Raw genomic sequence first — 24,873 nt, forward strand, 5'->3', positions numbered from 1 at the left:
AATTATTTTGTCGACCCACTCCTTTTTCTTTTTTACATCAACTTGAATAGCTATTTTCTTCAATAGCAACCTTAGTATATATTCAAATAATCTCTAAATATAATAAGAAGAGGGAGGCGCTTCAATTATGACTTTAATAGCACGATTTGACACATTACTATTGATATACATTCTATCCGCTTTTGCTTTTTCTTGCTTTTTTCTTACATTCTATCCGCTTGGAAGCAGTTTTTGCTCATTAGCCAAGTAAAAACCATACGAATGACAAGAAGAAAAGTAACAGAATTGCCAATCGCACTATGGTGCAGTGGTAAGGAAGGAATTCGAGAGTCCCTAGGTGATGGGTTCAAATATCCCACTGTGCAAGCTATGGCATCTTGTGTGTGTGAGTGGTGTACTCTAAAAAGGTAACAGAATCTAAAAAGCTACACCAAATGAATGATGTGTGCTAAGGCCTTGCTGTACAATCAGCCCATTTGGATATAGAAAGCACCGTCACCTCATACTTTCCAAAAAAAGTCATCAACTTGATACATTACTTCCCTCAGTTGTAGACAATGCACCCTCAGTTGTAGACAATGCAAAGGAAAAACAAGCCAAAAACCTTGTAATCAAGCTGTGTACACCTCTATCAGGAGTCGTGATTGCATAAAGGTTCAAAACTCTTTAACTCGGGCAAGCTCCTCATCAAAAGGCATCATTACATATGAAGGTCGACACTCATACAAATAAAGTTGCATCCTCTGCAAAACCCAAAAAAGGCCGATGACTTAACCCAGATGAATTGGTGTTAACTGCTAAAAAAACCCATATATCCAGCTGCATATAGATTTGCACCTATTTCAATGAGAAATTTGAAAGCAGGCCAGTTATGCTCGAAAGCAACACAGAACCCCAACTTTGGAAGCAGAACACAACAGCCCATCGACACCTCACCCAATGGAAGGAGGTCACCTCACATGGCACAATCAGTCACATAACAGGAGGGGGTCGGGGTAACATCAACAAAACTTTTTGAAGAACACCCTGTGATAGTCAAAAGTGTCATGGAATGGGTCACAAAACCAACTCAAAGGTCTCACAAGAGCTGCACTGCAGATAGAGAGCCGCAATGGAGAATCTGTTGTCTATACAAAACACAGGTTGGCATTTGCAACCCAAATTCTGATGCTGCAGTGACAGTTCTTCGAGTCGTCTTCGCAGGAACTCTAGATTCACCTGTTCAAAAGAAACAGTACCCGAATTGATGTAAGCATTTGAACAACGTCAAAATCAGCAATAAGCCTAAGAACTTTGCTTCACATAATAAAATAAGATCAAACAAAACCGAAGAAAAAGGATAGGTTCATGCTTTCACGACCATCAGTAGCCTTTTCAGAAATTAAACTGGTAAGGTTTTTGTTTGGACTATCCACTCTGTATTATAGTGATAGCAAGCAATCATATGTGCGAGTGCGTAAATGGGCTCTGTGGGCATGCATGCATGCATGTGCATCAGCGTGAAGACATGAATGAACAATTGTTTGATTGGCACTCTGATAACAAATCTTGGACTACCTTCTCATGCTGAACATCAAGCCGAAGATGCCCACAGCTGCAATAAATCAGATGCCGAGTCTGCTGGAGTTTTCCAGTCTTGCATATGGGACAAAGAACCCCATCCTTTTGCCAAAGAAGAAAAAAATGTGTCAAAAAAATTAACAAGCAAGCAAAGCTTGGTATGAAGCCATGTAATCTGCTATAGCAACATAAGACAATTTGCTGAGTACTGTTACAACCCTGTGTTTTTCCCTCTGGACAACAAGCAGGTGGGCACAGGCACGGGATGGACAAGTGTGAACATGCATCAAGTTTGGGTATGAAAAGGAAACTCATAAATGGTGGCCAACCCAAGTGTGAAAGGGGACAAAAGGGAATTTTATTGTTTATAAGGTTTAATAACCTTTTATGCTTAAAATATTATTATTACTTTTGAGAGTGCGTTTTTAACCTTTGCTTTTGGCGTTTTTGAGAAAAAAGCGAATTGTTTCTTTATAAGAGGCGAGCACGCAGGAAAGGTGGCCGGATGGTCTACGCGGGCGCATCTCCTGGAGCGCTGCTGCGCATAGGCGGCTGCTGCTGCTGCTGCTGCTGCTGCGCAAGGGGCTGCTACCGCTGCTGTTGGGCCCTGCTGCCACCAGATGTTGCTGCCGTTGCTGTTGGGCGCTACTGCTGCTGTCGCCGCCGGGTGTTGCTGCTGCTGGGCGCTGACAGGGGGGCTGTGCGCATGGCTATAGCCAAGCGGGCTGAGCACATGGCTACAGCCAGGAGGGTTGCTACCAGCGAAAGGCCACCAAACATGTTGAGTGCACGGGCTGCAAGAGTTGAGGAGGTTCTTATTCCCGAGCAGATACTGGCACATAAGAAAGGTACGAGGTAAAGTTTCCCGTCGCTATCTTGTGAAGTTTAAAGAACTATCACCGATGGATGCGAAGTGGGTGGAGGAGGGTGACTTAGCAAATTCACCTCAGGTATTGCAGCTTTATCTTCATGCCTTTGAGTTGGAGCCGACTCTTGCTACGGCTCATTCAGGTTCAGCACAGCATGGGTCTGGAGCATTGCCTGATGCTCAAGAGGGGGGGAGCACCTCCGCTCCCTTGTTACAGACAGGCTCAGTTTTTCATCTAGGAGTCGCTTGGTGACATCTTTGTATTCACTCGAGGTACTGGAGGCTGACAGTACATCTGCTTATGGGACTTCTATGATATTGTGTACTAGCCACATGAGATGGTCAAGTTGGGTTTGGTTTAGCTCAAAGTCTGCAGCAACCTGAGTTAACACATTCGAGACTCTATGAAGGGCATAAGTCTTGCGAGCAGTCCTAGAGTTGGTTTGGTTCATGGATATATGGATCGAACTCTATTGGTGCATGTATTGATACACTTTCCAAGGTATTATTTTATTTTGGTGCCATTGGATCCTGATACCCTTGAGAATACATTGGGTAATACTCTCGACGTGTCAGAATGAGATGCATGTATGTTGGTATGATATGTTCATGGATGCATCACTCAGTGTGGCTCCTGCGGGATGGCCATAAGTAGAGTGGGTAAAGCATCAAGAGGGACATATGTGGGAAGTACATAGTGGATGTACTGTTTAGATGCATTGAGTACTTTCATATGCTCATGTTGTACCATCAATCGTGGGTCCTGCGGGATATACATGGGTGTAAGGCTTGCAAGCAACCCTGAAACTGTTATTTTGGAGTTGGTAGAGCATGTTGAGGAGCAGATTAATTGCGAATGCATATATGTGTCATGCATATGTTTGTCATATGTAGAATGATGCATGGTTTTGTTTTTGGCTAACACAGGTTACGTGTTTCCACTTGGTTTTAGACTTTTGCTGCAGGTTTTGAAGGAACAAGCAAGAGTTCTTTGTCACTTTGACCTAACGGTTTGGCCTTATTGTTCAAGATGATTATTTCATCACCCAGATGCACTGGAGGGGCATTGCTTTGGTCATATGGGGATTCCTCCTATGCTTACTGTGTTATTGAGTGCAATCGAGGACGCTTGCTATTTTTCAAGAGGGGGGTATGTTAAGAACCTTTGTTTTTCCCTCTAGACAACAAGAAGGTGGGCACGGGCACGGGATGGACAAGTGTGAACATGCATCAAGTTTCGGTATGAATTGATGCTTAAAACATTATTTTTACCTTTCTGCATGCGTTTTGAACCTTTGCTTTTGGCGGTTTTGAGAAAAAGCGAATTGTTTCTCTATAAGAGGAAGGGTGGCGAGCAAGTAGGAAAGGTGGCCAAATGGTATACGCGGGCGCATCTCATGGAGCGCCGCTACGCATAGGCGGCTGCTGCTGCTGCGCAAGGGGCAACTACCACTGCTGCTGTTGGACGCTGCTGCCACCAGATGTTGCTGCCGCTGCTGTTGGGCGCTGCTGCTGCTGCCTGCTGCCGGTTGTTGCTGCAGCCTGCTGCTGGGCCTGCTTCTGCTGGGCACTGACAGAGGGGCTGTGCACATGGCTATAGCCAGGCGGGCTGAGGGCATGGCTACAGCCAGGAGGGTTGCTGCTAGCGAAAGGCCAACAGACGTGTTGAGTGCACAGGCTGTCAACAGCCAGCGACCAGACAGGTGGGCAGTCAGGCAACCGTCAATTAGGCAGACAGCCAGTCGAGCAGCCAGGTGGACGCCAGGTGTGGGAAGGCAGTGCTGAGGATGGCCACGCAGCAACGAATTTGTCCAGGTACTGGTGGTCGTGAAGCAGGTTACTTCTATGTGACAGCCAGGCGGGCGGGTTTTTTGCAGCATGGAGCAGACCGCATCACTGAGCAATTCCATAGCCGGACTGGATAGGCTTACACCAGCATCATGGAAGCGGGTCTATGGGTTTTTGGCATCGTGATTGGATGGTGCATATGTGGATTTATCTGTCATGAAAACAGGACATTGGTCTTTCGAGAAGAAACAAGACTTTGGTAACGAGGATACAGGCCTATGGTTTATGGATACAGGTCTATGGTTTATCAGATACAAGTCTTTGGTTTCATGTGGAAAGCATGTCTTTGGATTCATGTGAACAGGTTCTAGTTTTCTCGAGGTTACATGCAAGCTGTGACTATAGGAAGGACATGTGGTTTGGTTCAACACTACTGCTGATTGGGAAACGGTTGTGGGATCCATGGTAGAGATGGGGAAGACCTTTTCTGGCAGGGAGGTGCCGTACAAGTGTGCCTTCCTATGGAAAGCTTTGCTGTGATAACGAGAGTTCTTATTTGGAAAGTCCTTGGTGAAAAGCTAAAAGGGATCCTATTGGTAAAGGATTCGACAAGTTGTACTTTGTACTCATTTTTAATCAAGTAAGGAAATACCACAAGCGGCGCCACTGCGTTTTGGGGCCAATCGGTGTCCTTGTACTATTTGCAAGAGCCATCTAGCTCCCCTGTTTGTTTTCTTTTTCCAGGTTCTCATGGGTGATGAAGTGTTTTGTGCGCGAGTGTTTGTTCCACCGCCCGTTAGATTTCTGAAGGCCAGTTTCATGGTTCCATTGCCGAGATATCGTCGACATTCTTCAGAGGCAAGCCCGTGGTTGTCACATCAAAAGCTTCAACATGTGGAAAGTGAAAAGGAAGTACAGGAGACAGTGCAGATTGTGTCTTTGCCTATATGAGGTGAAGAGCGAAGCTAAAGATGAAGCTAAGGAGAAAAGACACTAGGGACAGGAAGTAGTCAGCCAAGAACAAGAGAGCAGTTGAAGTGTTATGGTGCAAGAGATGGGTTGAAGGCTATGGCTTTTGACATTTTATCACCAGTGGTATCTTCATGGAGGCTTCATGGGTTCAGAAGGCAGCTTCCAGTTTTTCCTCTAGGAGTCGCTTGGTTACATCTTTGTATTCACTCGAGGTACTGGAGGCTGACAGTACATCTGCTTAAGGGACTTCTATGATATTGTGTACTAGTCACATAAAATGGTAAAGTTGGGTTTGGTTTAGCTCAAAGTCTGCAGCAACCTGAGTTAACACATTCGAGACTCTATGAAGGGCATAAGTCTTGCGAGCAGTCCTAGAGTTGGTTTGGTTCATGGATATATGGATCGAACACTATTTGTGCATGTATTGATACACTTTCCGAGGTATTATTTTATTCTGGTGCTATTGGATCCTGGTACCCTTGAGAATACATTGGGTAATACTCTGGATGTGTCAGGATGAGATGCATGTATGTTGGTATGATATGTTCATGGATGCATCACTCAGTGTGGCTCCTACGGGATGGCCATAAGTAGAGTGGGTAAAGCATCAAGAGGGGCGTACATAGTGGATGTACTGTTTAGATGCATTGAGTGCTTTCATATGCTCATGTTGTACCATCAATCGTGGGTCCTGCGGGATATACATGGGTGTAAGGCTTGCGAGCAACCCTGAGACTATTATTTTGGAGTGGGTAGAGCATCTTGAGGAGCATATTGTTTGCGAATGCATATATGTGTCATGCCTGTGTTTGTCATATGTAGAATGATGCATGGTTTTGTTTTTGGCTAACACAGGTTACGTGTTTCCACGTGGTTTTAGACTTTTGCTGCAGGTTTTGAAGGAACAAGCAAGAGTTCTTTGTCACTTTGACGTGACGGTTTGGCCTTATTGTTCAGGATGATTGTTTTATCACCCAGATGCACTAGAGAGGCATTGCTTTGGTCATATGGGGACTCCTTCATTCGATGCTTACAGTGTTATTGAGTGCAATCGCGGACGCTTGCTATTTTTCAAGAGGGGGTTATGTTGTCACGACCTTGTGTTTTTCCCTCTGGACAACAAGAAGGTGGGCATGAGCACGGGCACGGGCACGGGCACAGGATGGACAAGTGTGAACATGCATCAAGTTTGGGTATGAAAAGGAAACTCATAAATGGTGGCCAACCCAGGTGTGAAAGGGGACAAAAGGGAATTTTATTGTTTATAAGGTTTAATAACCCTTGATGCTTAAAATATTATTATTACTTTTCAGCATGCGTTTTTAACCTTTGCTTTTGGCGTTTTTGAGAAAAAGCGAATTGTTTCTTTATAAGAGGAAGGGTGCCAAGCAACCAGGAAAGGTGGCGGGATGGTCTACACGGGCGCATCTCCTGGAGCGATGCTGCTGCGCAAGGGGCTGCGCTGCTGTTGGGCGCTGCTGCTGCTGGGCGCTGGGGGGCTGTGCGCATGGCTATAGCCAGGCGGGCTGAGCACATGGCTACAACCAGGAGGGTTGCTGCTAGCGAAAGGCCACCAAACGTGTTGAGTGCACGGGCTGTCAGCAACCAGCGACCAGATAGGTGGGCAGTCAGGCAAGCGTCAGTTACGCAGACAGCCAGTCGGGCAGCCAAGTGAACGCCAGGTGTGGGAAGGCGGTGCTGAGGATGGGCACGCAGCAACGAATTTGTCCAGGTACTGGTGGTCGTGAAGCTGGTTACATGTATATGACGGCCAAGCGGGCGGGTTTTCTGCATCATGGAGCAGACCGCATCACTGAGGCCTCTCCACGGCCAGATTGGATAGGCTTACACCAGCATGATGGAAGCAGGTCTATGGGTTTTTGGCATCGTGATTGGATGGTGCATATGTGGATTTATCTATCATGAAAACAAGACATTGGTCTTTCGAGAAGAAACAGGACTTTGGTAACGAGGATACACGCCTATGGTTTATGGATACAGGTCTATGGTTTATCAGATACAAGTCTTTGGTTTCGTGTGGAAAGCATGTCTCTGGATTCATGTGAACAGGTTCTAGTTTTCTCGAGGTTACATGCAAGCTGTGACTATAGGAAGGACATGTGGTTTGGTTCAACACTACTGCTGATTGGGAAAGGGTTGTGGGATCCATGGTAGAGATGGGGAAGACCTTTTCTAGCAAGGAGGTGTCGTACAGGTGTGCCTTCTCTATGGAAAGCTTTGCTGTGATAACTAGAGTTCTTATTTGGAAAGTCCTCGGTGAAAAGCTAAAAGGGATCCTATTGGTAAAGGATTCGACAAGTTGTACTTTGTACTCATTTTTGATCAAGTAAAAAAAAACCGCAAGGGGCGCCACTGCGTTTTGGGGCCAATCAGTGTCCTTGTACTATTTGCAGGAGCAATCTAGCTCCCCTCTTTGTTTTCTTTTTCCAGGTTCTCATGGGCGATGAAGTGTTTTGTGTGCGAGTGTTTGTTCCACCGCCTGTCAGATTTTCTGAAGGCCAGTTTCATGGTTCCATTGCCGGGATATCGTCGACTTTATCAAGGAGGCCAGCCCGTGGTTGTCGCATCAAAAGCTTCAACATGTGGAAAGTAAAAAGGAAGTACAGGAGACAGTGCAAATTGTGTCTTTGCCTATATGAGGTGAAGAGCAAAGCTAAAGATGAAGCTAAGGAGAAAAGACACTAGGGACAGGAAGTAGTCAGCCAAGAACAAGAGAGCAGTTGAAGTGTTATGGTGCAAGAGATGGGTTGAAGGATATGGCTTTTGACATTTTAGCACCAGTGGTATCTTCATGGAGGCTTCATGGGTTCGGAAGGCAGCTTCTTTCTATGTTTAGCAATGGTGATCTACTATGCTTCATTAGGGACTTGTGCTTACCACTTGGGTGGAAAGCAAGCAAGTTTTGCGTGCCTGTGGATGTATCAGGTGAGGCTCAGTTGGAAGTTCAGGAACTTGATGAGGTTCTTATTCCCGAGCAAATACTGGCACATAAGAAAGGTACGAGGTAAAGTTTCCCGTCGCTATCTTGTGAAGTTTAAAGGACTATTCACCGATGGATGGAGGAGGGTGACTTTGCAAATTCACCTCAGGTATTGCAGCTTTATCTTCATGCCTTTTGAGTTGGAGCCGACTCTTGCTACGGCTCATTTAGGTTTAGTAGAGCATGGGTCTGGAGCATTGCCTGATGCTCAAGAGGGGGGTAGCACCTCCGCTCCCTTGTTACAGACAGGCTTAGTTTTTCATCTAGGAGTCGCTTGGTGACATCTTTGTATTCACTCGAGGTACTGTAGGCTGACAGTACATCTGCTTAAGGGACTTCTATGATATTGTGTACTAGTCACATAAAATGGTAAAGTTGGGTTTGGTTTAGCTCAAAGTCTGCAGCAACCTGAGTTAACACATTCGAGAGTCTATGAAGGGCATAAGTCTTGCGAGCAGTCCTAGAGTTGGTTTGGTTCATGGATATATGGATCGAACACTATTTGTGCATGTATTGATACACTTTCCGAGGTATTATTTTATTCTGGTGCTATTGGATCCTGGTACCCTTGAGAATACATTGGGTAATACTCTGGATGTGTCAGGATGAGATGCATGTATGTTGGTATGATATGTTCATGGATGCATCACTCAGTGTGGCTCCTACGGGATGGCCATAAGTAGAGTGGGTAAAGCATCAAGAGGGGCATATGTGGGAAGTACATAGTGGATGTACTGTTTAGATGCATTGAGTGCTTTCATATGCTCATGTTGTACCATCAATCGTGGGTCCTGCGGGATATACATGGGTGTAAGGCTTGCGAGCAACCCTGAGACTGTTATTTTGGAGTGGGTAGAGCATCTTGAGGAGCATATTGTTTGCGAATGCATATATGTGTCATGCCTATGTTTGTCATATGTAGAATGATGCATGGTTTTGTTTTTGGCTAACACAAGTTACGTGTTTCCACGTGGTTTTAGACTTTTACTGCAGGTTTTGAAGGAACAAGCAAGAGTTCTTTGTCACTTTGACGTGACGGTTTGGCCTTATTGTTCAGGATGATTGTTTTATCACCCAGATGCACTAGAGAGGCATTGCTTTGGTCATATGGGGACTCCTTCATTCGATGCTTACAGTGTTATTGAGTGCAATCGCGGACGCTTGCTATTTTTCAAGAGGGGGGTATGTTGTTACGACCCTGTGTTTTTCCCTCTAGACAACAAGAAGGTGGCACAGGCACGGGCACGGGCACAGGATGGACAAGTGTGAACATGCATCAAGTTTGGGTATGAAAAGGAAACTCATAAATGGTGGCCAACCCAAGTGTGAAAGGAGACAAAAGGGAATTTTATTGTTTATAAGGTTTAATAACCTTTGATGCTTAAAATATTATTATTACTTTTCAGCATGCGTTTTTAACCTTTGCTTTTGGCGTTTTTGAGAAAAAGCGAATTGTTTCTTTATAAGAGGAAGGGTGGCAAGCAACCAGGAAAGGTGGCGGGATGGTCTACACGGGCGCATCTCTTGGATCGATGCTGCTGCGCAAGGGGCTGCTACCGCTGCTGTTGGGCGCTGCTGCTGCTACCGCTTGCTGCTGCTGGGCGCTGGCAGGGGGGTTATGCGCATGGCTATAGCCAGGCGGGTTGAGCACATGGCTACAGCCTGGAGGGTTGCTGCTAGCGAAAGGCCACCAAACGTGTTGAGTGCACGGGCTGTCAGCAACCAGCGACCAGACAGGTGGGCAGTCAGGCAAGCATCAGTTACGCAGACAGCCAGTCGGGCAGCCAGGTGGACGCCAGGTGTGGGAAGGCGGTGCTGAGGATGGGCACGCAGCAAGGAATTTGTCCACGTACTGGTGGTCGTGAAGCTGGTTACATGTATATGACGGCCAGGCGGGCAGGTTTTCTGCATCATGGAGCAGACCGCATCACTGAGGCCTCTCCACGGCCAGATTAGATAGGCTTACACCAGCATGATGGAAGCAGGTCTATGGGTTCTTGGCATCGTGATTGGATGGTGCATATGTGGATTTATCTGTCATGAAAACAAGACATTGGTCTTTCGAGAAGAAACAGGACTTTGGTAACCAGGATACACTTCTATGGTTTATGGATACAGGTCTATGGTTTATCAGATACAAGTCCTTGGTTTCGTGTGGAAAGCATGTCTCTGGATTCATGTGAACAGGTTCTAGTTTTCTTGAGGTTACATGCAAGCTGTGACTATAGGAAGGACATGTGGTTTGGTTCAACACTACTGCTGATTGGGAAAGGGTTGTCGGATCCATGGTAGAGATGGGGAAGACCTTTTCTAGCAGGGAGGTGTCGTACAGGTGTGCCTTCTCTATGGAAAGCTTTGATGTGATAACTAGAGTTCTTATTTGGAAAGTCCTCGGTGAAAAGCTAAAAGGGATCCTATTGGTAAAGGATTCGACAAGTTGTACTTTGTACTCATTTTTGATCAAGTAAAAAAAAACCGCAAGGGGCGCCACTGCGTTTTGGGGCAATCAGTGTCCTTGTACTATTTGCAGGAGCAATCTAGCTCCCCTCTTTGTTTTCTTTTTCCAGGTTCTCATGGGTGATGAAGTGTTTTGTGTGCGAGTGTTTGTTCCACCGCCTGTCAGATTTTCTGAAGGCCGGTTTCATGGTTCCATTGCCGGGATATCGTCGACTTTATCAAGGAGGCCATCCCGTGGTTGTCACATCAAAAGCTTCAACATGTGGAAAGTGAAAAGGAAGTACAGGAGACAGTGCAGATTGTGTCTTTGCCTATATGAGGTGAAGAGCAAAGCTAAAGATGAAGCTAAAGAGAAAAGATACTAGGGACAGGAAGTAGTCAGCCAAGAACAAGAGAGCAGTTGAAGTGTTATGGTGCAAGAGATGGGTTGAAGACTATGGCTTTTGACATTTTAGCACCAGTGGTATCTTCATGGAGGCTTCATGGGTTCGGAAGGCAGCTTCTTTCTATGTTTAGCAATGGTGATCTACTATGCTTCATTAGGGACTTGTGCTTACCACTTGGGTGGAGTGCAAGCAGGTTTTGCGTGCCTGTGGATGTATCAGGTGAGGCTCAGTTGGAAGTTCAGGAACTTGATGAGGTTCTTATTCCCGAGCAAATACTGGCACATAAGAAAGGTACGAGGTAAAGTTTCCCGTCGCTATCTTGTGAAGTTTAAAGGACTATTCACCGATGGATGGAGGAGGGTGACTTTGCAAATTCACCTCAGGTATTGCAGCTTTATCTTCATGCCTTTGAGTTGGAGCCGACTCTTGCTACGGCTCATTCAGGTTCAGCAGAGCATGGGTCTGGAGCATTGCCTGATGCTCAAGAGGGGGGTAGCACCTCCGCTCCCTTGTTACAGACAGGCTTAGTTTTTCATCTAGGAGTCGCTTGGTGGAATCTTTGTATTCACTCGAGGTACTGGAGGCTGACAGTATATCTGCTTATGGGACTTCTATGATATTGTGTACTCGTCACATGAGATGGTAAAGTTGGGTTTGGTTTAGCTCAAAGTCTGCAGCAACCTGAGCTAACACATTCGAGACTCTATGAAGGGCATAAGTCTTGCGAGCAGTTCTAGAGTTGATTTGGTTCATGGATCGAACTCTATTTGTGCATGTTTTGATACACTTTCCGAGGTATTATTTTATTCTGGTGCTATTGGATCCTGATACCCTTGAGAACACATTGGGTAATACTCTGGATATGTCAAGATGAGATGCATGTATGTTGGTATGATATGTTCATGGATGCATCACTCAGTGTGGCTCCTACGGGATGGCCATAAGTAGAGTGGGTAAAGCATCAAGAGGGACATATGTGGGAAGTACATAGTGGATGTACTGTTTAGATGCATTGCGTGCTTTTATATGCTCATGTTGTACCATGAGTCGTGGGTCTTGCGGGATATACATGGGTGTAAGGCTTGCAAGCAACCCTGAAACTGTTATTTTGGAGTTGGTAGAGCATGTTGAGGAGCAGATTAATTGCGAATGCATATGTGTCATGCATATGTTTGTCATATGTAGAATGATGCATGGTTTTGTTTTTAGCTAGCACAGGTTACGTGTTTCCACTTGGTTTTAGACTTTTGCTGCAAACTTTGAAGGAACAAGCCAGAGTTCTTTCTCACTTTGACGTGACGGTTTGGCCTTATTGTTCAGGATGATTGTTTCATCACCCAAATGCACTGGAGGGGCATTGCTTTGGTCATATGGGGATTCCTTCTTCATTGGATGCTTATAGTGTTATTGAGTGCAATCGAGGACGCTTGCTATTTTTCAAGAGGGGGGTATGTTACGACCCTGTGTTTTTCCCTCTAGACAACAAGCAAGTGGGCACGGGCACGGGCACGGGCACAGACAAGTGTGAACATGCATCAAGTTTGGGTATGAATTGATGCTTAAAATATTATTATTACCTTTCAGCATGCGTTTTTAACCTTTGCTTTTGGCGTTTTTGAGAAAAAGCGAATTGTTTCTTTATAAGAGAAAGGGTGGCGAGCAAGCAGGAAAGGTGGCCGGATGGTCTACGCGGGCGCATCTCCTAGAGCGCCGCTGCGCATAGGCGGCTGCTCTGCTGCTGCGCAAGGGGCAACTACCACCGCTGTTGGGCGCTACTGCCACCAAATGTTGCTGCCGCTGCTGTTGGCCGCTATTGCCGCCGCTGCCGCCGGGTGTTGCTGCTGCTGGGCACTGACAGGGGAGCTGTGCACATGGCTATAGCCAGGCGGGCTGAGCGCATGGCTACAACCAGGAGGGTTGCTGCTAGCGAAAGGCCACCAAACGTGTTGAGTGCGCGGGCTGCCAGCAACCAACGTCCAGACAGGTGAGCGTCAGTTAGGCAGACAGCCAGTCGGGCAGCCAGGTGGACGCCAGGTGTGGGAAGGCGGTGCTGAGGATGGGCACGCAACAACGAATTTGTCCAGGTACTGGTGGTCATGAAGCAAGTTACTTGTATGTGACAGCCAAGCGGGCGGGTTTTCTGCAGCATGGAGCAGACCGCAACACTGAGGCATTTCCATAGCCGGACTGGATAGGCTTAGACCAACATGATGGAAGCGGGTCTATGGGTTTTTGGCATCGTGATTGGATGGTGCATATGTGGATTTATCTATCATGAAAACAGGACATTGGTCTTTCGAGAAGAAACAGGACTTTGGTAACGAGGATACAGGCCTATGGTTTATGGATACAGGTCTATGGTTTATCAGATACAAGTCTTTGGTTTCGCGTGGAAAGCATGTCTCTGGATTCATGTGAACAGGTTCTAGTTTTCTCGAGGTTACATGCAAGCTGTGACTATAGGAAGGACATGTGGTTTGGTTCAACACTAATGTTGATTGGGAAAGGGTTGTGGGATCCATTGTAGAGATGGGGAAGACCTTTTCTGGCAGGGAGGTGCCGTACAAGTGTGCCTTCTCTATGGAAAGCTTTGCTGTGATAACGAGAGTTCTTATTTGGAAAGTCCTGGGTGAAAAGCTAAAAGGGATCCTATTGGTAAAGGATTCGACAAGTTGTACTTTGTACTCAATTTTTTATCAAGTAAAGAAATACCGCAAGGAGCGCCACTACGTTTTGGGGCCAATCGGTGTCCTTGTACTATTTGCTGGAACAATCTAGCTCCCCTGTTTGTTTTCTTTTTCCAGGTTCTCATGGGTGATGAAGTGTTCGTGTGCGAGTGTTTGTTCCACCGCCCGTCAGATTTCTGAAGGCTGGTTTCAAAGTACATTTTCCTGCAGAAAGTGCATGTAGGCAGGCAGACAAATCTGCTATAAGCACCTGAATTGTAATAGGCAGGCCATGGACAAGCATGCCATAAGAGACTGCATGTCACACACAATTTAACATTGTGTAGTGGGTAGACAGACAATCGACAGTAACTGTATGTGTAGCAGGCACACGGACAAACATGTGCACTCGTAAACATGCACATGTGCCATGTGTACCTGCATGTCACACATGTACCATGCATACATACATGTGCACATGTGCCATGCGTACCTGCATGTCGCACATGCACAACTATATTATACATAGCAGGCAGGCAGACAAATGTGTGTATGTGCCAAACATTTCTCCAAACAGACAATTGTACACATACATACATATGCAAAGAATTTAACATACTAAATGCATAATCAAGCCCATTTTGTTTCATAAGAAGCTTAAAAGCATTTGTTCCCCCAAGAATAGATCCTTCTATTACTCGAGAAAACGAGCCTACACAAAGCAGACTACAACCCTCAAAAGAGGTCAGCAGATATCCCTTTAACGAGGTCAAGATTACAATGCAAAAAGGAATATGCTCCCTCCCTGGCTGGCCGCTCTCAAAGAGAGGCTACACCAGGAAAGAGGCACCTCTCTGGGGGCAAAAAACAAAAAGCACCAGCTCCCTCACACACGGGAAAGGGACCCCAGGAACAACTCAGGTGAAAAGCACTACAGTAGTGACATCCAAGGCTCCACTGTTGGATCAGAAAACCACTGTGCGTAGTGGGCTATGGCAGTTGCAGCAATATAGAGAGAAAGAGTGTGTGTGAGTGAGATGAGAGAGAGAGAGAGATATAGAGAGAAAAAGACACGTAATGATTAGAATAGAATAGAGTGAATGGTTTTCAATTGAAGAAGTACATAGCCTGTCTTATGACCATAATAAAGGATGAAATGTATTCGGCACAAGTCGCAGAAGAAGACCTTACACAACAAGTAGAAGAAGAGGACTTTGGTTTATGTGTTTTATTCTCTCCTGCTCCGCTGAGCACGAGCGCTCTAGTAGTTTGGGCAGAGGGCAAAGTATGTGAGGCTGATAAATCAAACCCAAAAAACATGTATATATGTGTAGTGTTCTGGTGTTTTTGTTCTAAGCAATGACAGTCGGCTTGTATCTAGAGTAGGTCTTAGATATGGCATGTTTTCGGTATGTGTCTTGGTTTTGCATCATTACATTTTGTATCTTTATAGCATTGTTTGCTTGCATGAGTGGTATGTGTGTTTGAGCTCAAGACAGTTTCTTGAGGAGCTTCTTGATGTGGTTTTATATCCTAGTACAAGGTCTTGGCAGCAGAAGTAGATAGAGCTTTGGGTGATATGGTATGGTCCTAGTAGTGGAGGAGACGTGGCCTGGTATACACACGCAGGTGGGCAAGTATGCGCACACAGGCGGCACTCCAGTTGGTGCACGCAGGCGAGTGGTAACGATCCCACCACCACAAGGTGTGTACAACCGAAAGTGTGAAATTCTTCCAAGGTTGAGTACCTAGAAGGAATCCTCTGACCGCTAACTTGCAAAGCAATGCTCTACGCTGTATATCAAGATCTACAATATTGACCCCCTTTCCTATCTAGGGCGTATAACAGTCTCCCAAGCAACTCTAGCCTGGGTCACGGGTGTCTAGTGTACCATCCAAACCTGACCAGAGAAAGTTATCGACGAATGTCCGCAACTGGTCAATGCATCCACAAAAGAAGTACTAACATGAGGCAATGAACAGGCTAAGGCAAGCAATACTTGGTGGTTAACCACGAGAAAAGCACTAACATGAGGCAATGAACAGGCTGAGGTAAGCAATACTTGGTTAACCACCAAGGCTCTGGAGGCTAGATCCAATCTCCTAGAACTCCAATGGAGAAGCTTCTTCCTTTTTTTTTTCTTTTTTTTTTCTTTTTTGGAAAAACGATCCTTCTATTAGTTAATGAGAAGACGCCATAAGGCTACAAACCTCACCTCACAAGGAGGGATAATATATACAGTGAACACCGGAGCTCCACCCCCGTGGCTGGCCCCTCTCTGGGGGGGGGCTACCTAGTAGTACATGCGGGAGGTGAGAAGAGCCAAACTGGAGGCCTGTAGTGCCAGGTGACGTCCTCGCCCCTCGCGGTGAGGAAAGGGCCAGGCTGCCAAGTGCGGAGGAACGCCTTGCGGCGATCTCTCATGCGATCCGAGTCGCCCTGAAGTTTCCCCCAGTGTCCTCTCAAGGTGTGAATGATGTCCACCCAGAGAGCCTGTATGACCTCCGCCGGTGGAATCGCCTGGCGGTCTATGGCCTCCCTGCATCGGGCTCTCCATATGTGCCAAGCCGTCATGTTATGCTGGTACAGCAGGTACAATGACTAGTATAGCAAGTACAGTGGCTTGTACAGCCGGTACGATGGCTGGTACAATAGGTACAGTGGCTGGTACAGCCGATGCGATGGTTGGTACAGTAGGTACAGCAAGTACAAATGCTGGTGCAACAAGTACAATGGCTAGAAATCATAATAAATGATTAAATACCCTTGCCTTCAGTATTTCTTCGCGATGGAAGCCTCCAAAACATTCCCCAACAGCCGGTATTCTTCATGGGCAGCCTTCAAGAGAGAGAGAAAGAGAGTAGCCACTAGTGTGCAGCAAGAGAGCCTCTATTAATGAAGAGAGAGAGGGCTCCAATTTATAGATTTGGGCCTCCCATGAGCTAAAATGGTAAGGGAAGGCTACAATGACAAGTGGAGAGCCACACAATAGCTGAAGTGACAAGTGTGAGGCCACTTGTCTCACTTTGATCCATTTTCTAACAAGTGTCAAGCCACTTGTCTCACTTTGATCCACCTCCTTGCCACATGTCCCAATCTAAGAGATGGGTCCTTCCATAAACTTTATCTCTAAAAATATCCCAACTGGTAGACATTCTGTCATAGGCACTTTGCCAACTCTTGGTATCTGCTCAATTCCAGATGTAATGATGCGAACAGAATTTCCATCGGAGTCGGGCCAAAAATAGCAACTCTCCTAAATTTTAGGAGTGTGGTCCTTTGTATTCTAGGATAATCCCCCATTCCCAAAGCTTGTACTTTCCAAAAATTTAAACATCCTGGAGTCCACCAGACCCCTTTCAGACTGGGAAATGTCCAGGCTGGTGACATCGCCCGGGGGACTAGGGCCTTTGACACACTTGTTGATACCATCAATGCATATTAAAACATTTAAACATGGCCACATCCTTAACACATATCCATCATCACTTTGCATAAAACATAAAGCTGGACAAAACATCCACAAATGCTGAAAATGGAGCTTGCACGTGTGACACCGCATAGAGGCCGGAATGGGCCGACCCCCCCCTTGGAGTATTTTATTACCCAAGGAGAATAATATCATGTACAAGCTTTGCGGGCCTTACTCTCCCCACGGGAGATGCCGGATTATCCCTATACAAATGTCATAACACAGCCCAACACAAGGCTACCAAGCCGGAACATAGGCTGTAGAAATGCCGAGCCAACAATATGATCCATATACCTCCGTGTGGGTACTGATTCTTCCCCAAAAACCACGGGTCTTCATGCAATAGAGCTGGTACAGTAAGTACAACTCTCCATTCAGCCGGTACAGCAGATACAATAGCTGGTACAGTAAGTACAGTGGCTGGTACAGCTGGTACGGTGGCTGGTACAACAAGTACAACAAGTACAAATGCTGGTACAGTAGGTACAATGACTAGTATAGCAAGTACAGTGGCTTGTACAGCCGGTACGATGGCTGGTACAGCAAGTACAATGGCTGGTACAGCCGGTACGATGGTTGGTACAGTAGGTACAGCAAGTACAAATGCTGGTGCAACAAGTACAATGGCTAGAAATCATAATAAATGATTAAATACCCTTGCCTTCAGTATTTCTTCGCGATGGAAGCCTCCAAAACAGTCCCCAACAGCCGGTATTCTTCATGGGCAGCCTTCAAGAGAGAGAGAAAGAGAGTAGCCATCATTAGGGAAGCCTTCAACGGTGGTAGAGGCTAGTGTGCAACAAGAGAGCCTCTATTAATGAAGAGAGAGGGCTCCAATTTATAGATTTGGGCCTCCCATGAGCTAAAATGGCAAGAGAAGGCTACAATGACAAGTGGAGAGCCACACAATAGCTGAAGTGACAAGTGTGAGGCCACTTGTCTCACTTTGATCCATTTTCTAACAAGTGTCAGGCCACTTGTCTCACTTTGATCCACCTCCTTGCCACATGTCCCAATCTAAGAGATGGGTCCTTCCATAAACTCTCTCTCTAAAAATATCCCAACTCGTAGACATTCTGTCATAGGCACTTTGCCAACTCTTGGTATCTGCTCAATTCCAGATGTAATGATGCGAACAGAATTTCCATCGGAGTCGGGCCAAAAATAGCAACTCTCCTAAATTTTAGGAGTGTGGTCCTTTGTATTCTAGGATAATCCCCCATTCCCAAAGCTTGTACTTTCCAAATATTTAAACATCCTGGAGTCCACCAGACCCCTTTCAGACTGGGAAATGTCCTGGCTGGTGATATCCTCCCCAACTTCTTAAAAGTTGTCCGCAACTTTAAGCTTCAAGCCATATATTCAAGATATAATCATGTCCCATCGATTGGGCGAGACGAGACAGTCTCAAAAATCCAATATAACTGAAGAATCCATGTCCCAAAGAAATGGGCGAGACTAAATAAGTCTCCATAATATCAATATCAAAATCATGTCCCAAGATAAATGGGCGAGACAAAAACAGTCCCATAAGTCTAGATATCATAATCATGTCCCAAGATAAATGGGCGAGATAAATTAGTCACATAAGCCAGATATCATAATCCATGTCCCAAGATAAATGGGCGAGACGAATCAGTCCCATAAGCCAGATATCATAATCCATGTCCCAAGTAAATGGGCGAAACAAAACAGTCCCATAAGTCCAGATATCATAATCCATGTCCCAAGTAAATGGGCGAGACAAATCAGTCCCATCATGTCCACTTTACCACTTGCACTCCGTGTTGGTACTCTGACCACACACCTTGGATGAGAGGTGGGCTCAAGTAACAAGATAAAACAATCACTCGCAGGCATAGATAACCTCGTGTTCTATAAGCATTTCTGCTACACATAGTTTATAGGCATTTCGGCCACCAATAGTTTGTAGGCATTTCGGCCACCAACTCACACTACCCTCTCAAGTGCCCATGTTCCCTTCCATCTGTGCTTGTCACTACCCTTTGAAGTGCCCATGTTCCCTTCCATCTGCTCTCTATTGTTCCACCCTCACATGGTAGAAACAATCTTCAAGAGAGCACGTAGGACAAGAGAACACTACACAGGGCATGTGAATCATGAGTTCCATAAGTCCAATGCATCCCGAATAAAGGGAGCCAAAAAGAATAATCCATCCCAGTAAAAGAGAGTCATAAACATAATCCATAAACCTGAGGATGAATTCAAATCCCTAGAAAAGAAGTCCAGGAATCCATAGACCTGTATACCATACCTCTTACCACATACTCCATGCTAACCACACACCTTGGAGTAGAGGTGGACTTTATCCATAAAAGCATCATATCCATGAGGTATCCAAAGATTTCTTCTCTATAAACTCGGACAGATTCGTCCATAGAAATTGCTTGTGAAGCCCAATATCTATATAAATCCCGTCCAAGAAAGAAATCTCCATAGATATAATCCATCCCAATAAAGGGAGCCATAAACAATGTTTCCCTGAAACCATCTCCATCTCAAGGCAAACAACACCACCTTTCTCCTTGCATGGCTATACAAGGGTTAGTGAACATCAAAAACACTTCATAGCAAAAGCACTAACTTTGCAAACTCAAAGTATACTTAGCTTTTCTTTGCCAGGTTGGTCATGAAGCCAAAAGAAATATCTCGTCACCGTATCCTTAAGATATCCTGAGATATATCTCTATATAGCTTGCTTGTAAGCTTGATAATATAATCCACAATATCCATATGGAAAGAGTGCTGAACGTGTGGGCATAAAGCCAACTCCATACTTCCAAGATAAATTTTGTGAATTCATAAATCCTTATACCAAGCTGTCTATTGCTCATGCTCTTGCTTCATAGGCTCTGAAGTGGCTGGCCATGCTTAATAGCAATGATAGTAAGTGTGGTCCCCACTTGAGATCTTTTCTCTTCCTTATTGATAGAGGGAAGCCTCCGCTTCCAAGAAAGCCTATGCTCTGATACCAATGAAACTCGCGGCGGGTGCCCGCGGGACTAGGGCCTTTGACACACTTGTTGATACCATCAATGCATTTAAAACATTTAAACATGGCCACAGCCTTAACACATATCCATCATCACTTTGCATAAAACATAAAGCTGGACAAAACATCCACAAATGCTGAAAATGGAGCTTGCACGTGTGACACCGCATAGAGGCCGGAATGGGCCGACCCTCCCCTTGGAGTATTTTATTACCCAAGGAGAATAATATCATGTACAAGCTTTGAGGGCCTTACTCTCCCCACGGGAGATGCCGGATTATCCCTATACAAATGTCATAACACAGCCCAACACAAGGCTACCAAGCCGGAACATAGGCTGTAGAAATGCCCAGCCAACAATATGATCCATATACCTCCGTGTGGGTACTGATTCTTCCCCAAAAACCACGGGTCTTCATGCAATAGAGCTGGTACAGCAAGTACAACTCTCCATTCAGCCGGTACAACAGATACAATGGCTGGTACAGCAAGTATAGTGGCTGGTACATCCGGTACGGTGGCAAGTACAACAAGTACAAATGCTAGTACAACAGGTACAATGACTAGTATAGCAAGTACAATACTTAGCTTGTAGGCTCAATGTTTGACACACTTAGCCTATAGGCTTTATGTCAAACATCAAACATCAAAGAGATGTTTGGGAAATGCTTAATTTATAGGCTCTATGTTTAACACACTTAGTCCATAGGCTCTATTTCAAACATCAAACATCAACGATATGTTTGACACATTTAGGGAAAGGCATAGTCTATAGGCTCTATGTTAAACATTAATGATATGTTTGACACACTTAGGAAAGGTGTGATCTATAGGCTCTATGTTTGGCACACTTGCGGAAAGGCATAGTCTGTAGGCTTTATGTTTGACACACTTAGTTCGTAGGCTTTATGTTTGACACACTTAGTCTGTAGGATCTATGTTTAGCACACTTAGTTCATAGGCTCTATGTCAAACATTGAACATCAAAGATATGTTTGACACACTTAGGGAAAGGCTCAGTCCATAGCAAAAAGCAAGGGGAGAAGAAGCTAATCAAAGAGGGAAGCCTACAATCAAATCTATTCAAGCATGCATCTAGCTAGGAAGTATGAATTCAAAAGCATACAAGCAAGAAGAGAGCTCACAAGAAAACTATTACAAGAAGGAAGAGAGCTCACAAGAAAACTATGTACAGCCGGTACGATAGCTGGTACAGCAAGTATAGTGGCTGGTACAGCCGGTACGATGGTTGGTACAGCAGGTACAACAAGTACAAATGCTGGTGCAACAAGTACAATGGCTAGAAATCATAATAAATGATTAAATACCCTTGCCTTCAGTATTTCTTCGCGATGGAAGCCTCCAAAACAGTCCCCAACAGCCGGTATTCTTCATGGGCAGCCTTCAAGAGAGAGAGAAAGAGAGTAGCCATCATTAGGGAAGCCTTCAATGGTGGTAGAGGCTAGTGTGCAGCAAGAGAGCCTCTATTAATGAAGAGAGAGGGCTCCAATTTATAGATTTGGGCCTCCCATGAGCTAAAATGGCAAGAGAAGGCTACAATGACAAGTGGAGAGCCACACAATAGCTGAAGTGACAAGTGTGAGGCCACTTGTCTCACTTTGATCCATTTTCTAACAAGTTTCAGGCCACTTGTCTCACTTTGATCCACCTCCTTGCCACATGTCCCAATCTAAGAGATGGGTCCTTCCATAAACTTTATCTCTAAAAATATCCCAACTGGTAGACATTCTGTCATAGGCACTTTGCCAACTCTTGGTATCTGCTCAATTCCAGATGTAATGATGCGAACAGAATTTCCATCGGAGTCGGGCCAAAAATAGCAACTCTCCTAAATTTTAGGAGTGTGGTCCTTTGTATTCTAGGATAATCCCCCATTCCCAAAGCTTGTACTTTCCAAATATTTAAACATCCTGGAGTCCACCAGACCCCTTTCAGACTCGGAAATGTCCAGGCTGGTGACATCGAAGGGGGGGCACAGAACTGACCCACAACCCACACGACTTGTGCCAGTTGATCAAAGCGCCCGAAGCTCTGCAAAACCTGTCCATGGCTGAGGCGAAGCGGCGGAGGTTCTCCTCCCCTCCCTGAAGATAGACAGCAGTGTCATCGGCAAACTCCGAGTCTAGGAGCTCCTCCGAGGTGCGGATGGGGAGCTGGAGGCCCCGCAAACCTGTATCCTGTGCCGTCAAGAAAGTGCTCATGGCCTCCGCCACAAAAAGAAAAAGAAAGGCCGCCAAGGGGCACCCCTGCCGCACCGAGCGCGAGAGCTGGAACCTCTCTCCGCGCACGCCCTGTATCAGCACCTGGCTATGAGCCGATGTGTAGAGTGCAGAGACCCCACGGATCCACTGAGGGGGGAAGCCCATCCTCTCCATAGTGCCTTCCAAGAAGGCCCAGTCCACCCGATCATATGCCTTCTCGAAGTCGAGAAGGAGCACTACCAGATCCTCCTGCCGAAATCTAGCCAAAGCCGTAGCCTCCCAGAAAGAGAAGATGTTATCCAGGATGCTCCTATCCTGGATGAAGCCTGTCTGCGTGGAGTGGATGATGTCCGGAAGGTGAGGCTGAAGCCGCCTGCTGATCGCCTTAGCTAGGACCTTGTAGGCCGTGCCTAGCAAGGTGATCGGTCTCCACTGTCTAATCTCCAGTCTCTCTCCTCCCTCTTTGGGGATCAAGTGAATCAACCCCTCTGCCATGCTGTCCGGCATGTCTCCCGACTCCATGATCTCCTGGAATGCCAATCTGAGACCCCTATGCAAGAGACCCCAGTACCTCTGGAAGAAAGCCACTGAGAGACCGTCCTCTCCTGGGCATTTGCCCCGAGGAAGTGCCTGAAGAGCCGCCTCCAGTTCCGCATCCGAGAAGGGGGAGAGAAGGGAGTGCTGCAAATGGGCCGGCACAACCGGTCTCGTGAAGCTCCAGACTGCCTCCCGAGCCTCTCTCACCCTGTCATCTGCTGGCTCAGCAGAGAGCAGATCCCTGTATAAATCTGTGGCGATCGCCCGAACCCTGGGGGGATCCACCACTACCTGGCCATCAGCCTGCCGAAGACGCCTGAGACCCTCTCGTCTGAAGCGAGGCCCTGTCACCTCAAAGAAATCCCGAGTCACTCTGTCTCCAGCCTGTGTCCAAAAGGATGCCCGAGCATGGAATCGGAACTCCACCCTCCTCTCCTCGATGGATCTGATCTCTGTGCGAGCTGACTCCATCTGCTCTGAAATCCAAGGGCTCGTAGGATCCCTCTCCTGAAGTCTCTGAAGGGAAGCTAGACTCCTCCGCAGGCTCCTCTCCTGCTCTCTGAAAGCCTCCAGATGGTCCAGGGCAGCCTGTCTGAGCATCCTACTGATCTCCTGCAAACCCCTGTCAAGATCGCTGGCTGCCGATCCTCTCCTGAACTGAAGCTCCCGCCAGACCTGCTCAACTCTGGTCGCAATCTCGGGCTCCTCTATGAGACAATCTGGAATCCGGACGCTCTGGCCTCGCTCTCCTCTCGTAGGGTCCTCGATCTGGAGAAGCACTGGAAAGTGGTCTGAAAAAGAAGAGCCTGCAAGTATACCCACAGTGCCACCTCTATCGCAAGCCCACTCATCAATGTAAAACCTGTCGATGCGGGAAACGTTAACTCCTGTGGCCCGTATATCCAAGCGCGAGAAAGATAAACTCCCCTGCATCCTGCCAAACTCCGAGAGAGTCCACGGATCCTGGCCTCTCACCTGCAGCACTAGCTCCTCCCAGGCAGCGAGCTCCGGCCCATGAATGGTCTCCTGGATGACCCCCATCTTGTCCTCTGCATCCTCCAGCATGTTGCAATCCCCCCCTAGGCACCAATGGTCTGCCATGGGGAGGGACTGCCTAATGGTGCTCCACAACTCAGCTCTCCCGGTCACCCCATTAGGGGCGTAGAAGTTGAGGAAGCCAATGCGGTCTTCCCCAACCCGAAGGATGATCCACTGCGCTCGACCCTGAACCAGAGTGCCAGAATCCACAACCTCGCATAGAAGCTGCTCGCTGACTGAGATGCATACTCCACCCTGGTTCCCCTGGGAGCCATATGCCGGTGACCAAAAAGTGTGACTCCTGCCTGGCAAGATCTTCCCGCAAGTGCGGGTGCGCCCGGCAGAAAGGTGGTGCTCCTGGATGAAAAGGATATCTACGGGCCCTCCAACGAGAGCCCTTTGGATCTCCTGGCGAAGTCTGCCCCGACCAATGTAGCAGCGAGGTCCACCAAGACCCTGGATGTTCCATGAGAGGATCCTCATGGATGAGCTATGGCAAGTGAAGCAGCCGCCACTGGCTCACCCCTCTCAGCCGGCCCGGATGAGCTGCCCTCCACTCTGTGAGTCTTGGGCGCCGGCTTGGAGGGAGAATAGTCACTGTCTGTCCGGGTGCGGAGTCTCTCCAAAAAGAGGGTGACCTGTCTCTGTGTCCAGCCCCACTCCACCTTCGCCCTGTCCAGGGCATAGGCGTGAGACCAATCCTCTGCATATATGTATCTAAAGGTAGGCTGCATCCTCGGGGCGGCGTGGAGGAGAATCAGCAGCACCGCCTCAACTGAGGTGTGGACCGGATCCGCCCGCCAATCTCCTATACCAAACAAGAAGCTTCTTCCTAATGCTCATAGGTACTAGTGCAAACTGTTGTGCAGGCAATATATCAACCCCAACTTGA

General features: G+C 46.7%; 1 protein-coding gene across 8 annotated transcripts in view; it reads right to left on the reverse strand.

Moving 5' to 3' along the window:
• Positions 1–481: 481 nt before the first annotated feature.
• LOC147641086 (RPA-interacting protein A) overlaps positions 482–24,873 on the reverse strand; it is a 50,827-nt gene continuing 26,435 nt past the window's right edge. For 5 of the 8 annotated variants that reach the window (XR_015268839.1, XR_015268838.1, XR_015268837.1 and 2 more), the window contains exons 6-8: positions 1,558–1,662; positions 838–1,218; positions 482–743 (exon numbers count right to left, since the gene is read on the reverse strand). Coding sequence is in view for 3 of the 8 variants with exons in the window: in XM_086817940.1 (XP_086674066.1) it covers positions 742–743; positions 1,083–1,218; positions 1,558–1,662 (243 nt within the window). In the remaining 5 variants the exon portion in view is untranslated. Of the gene's footprint in view, positions 744–837; positions 1,219–1,557; positions 1,663–24,873 lie in introns of those variants that run through there. The other 3 variants (XM_086817940.1, XM_086817938.1, XM_086817942.1) reach the window with 3 other exon arrangements.

Source organism: Cibotium barometz, chromosome 2, assembly GCF_041138505.1.
Source record: "Cibotium barometz isolate CiBa-2024 chromosome 2, ASM4113850v1, whole genome shotgun sequence".
Lineage (NCBI taxonomy): Eukaryota > Viridiplantae > Streptophyta > Polypodiopsida > Cyatheales > Cibotiaceae > Cibotium > Cibotium barometz.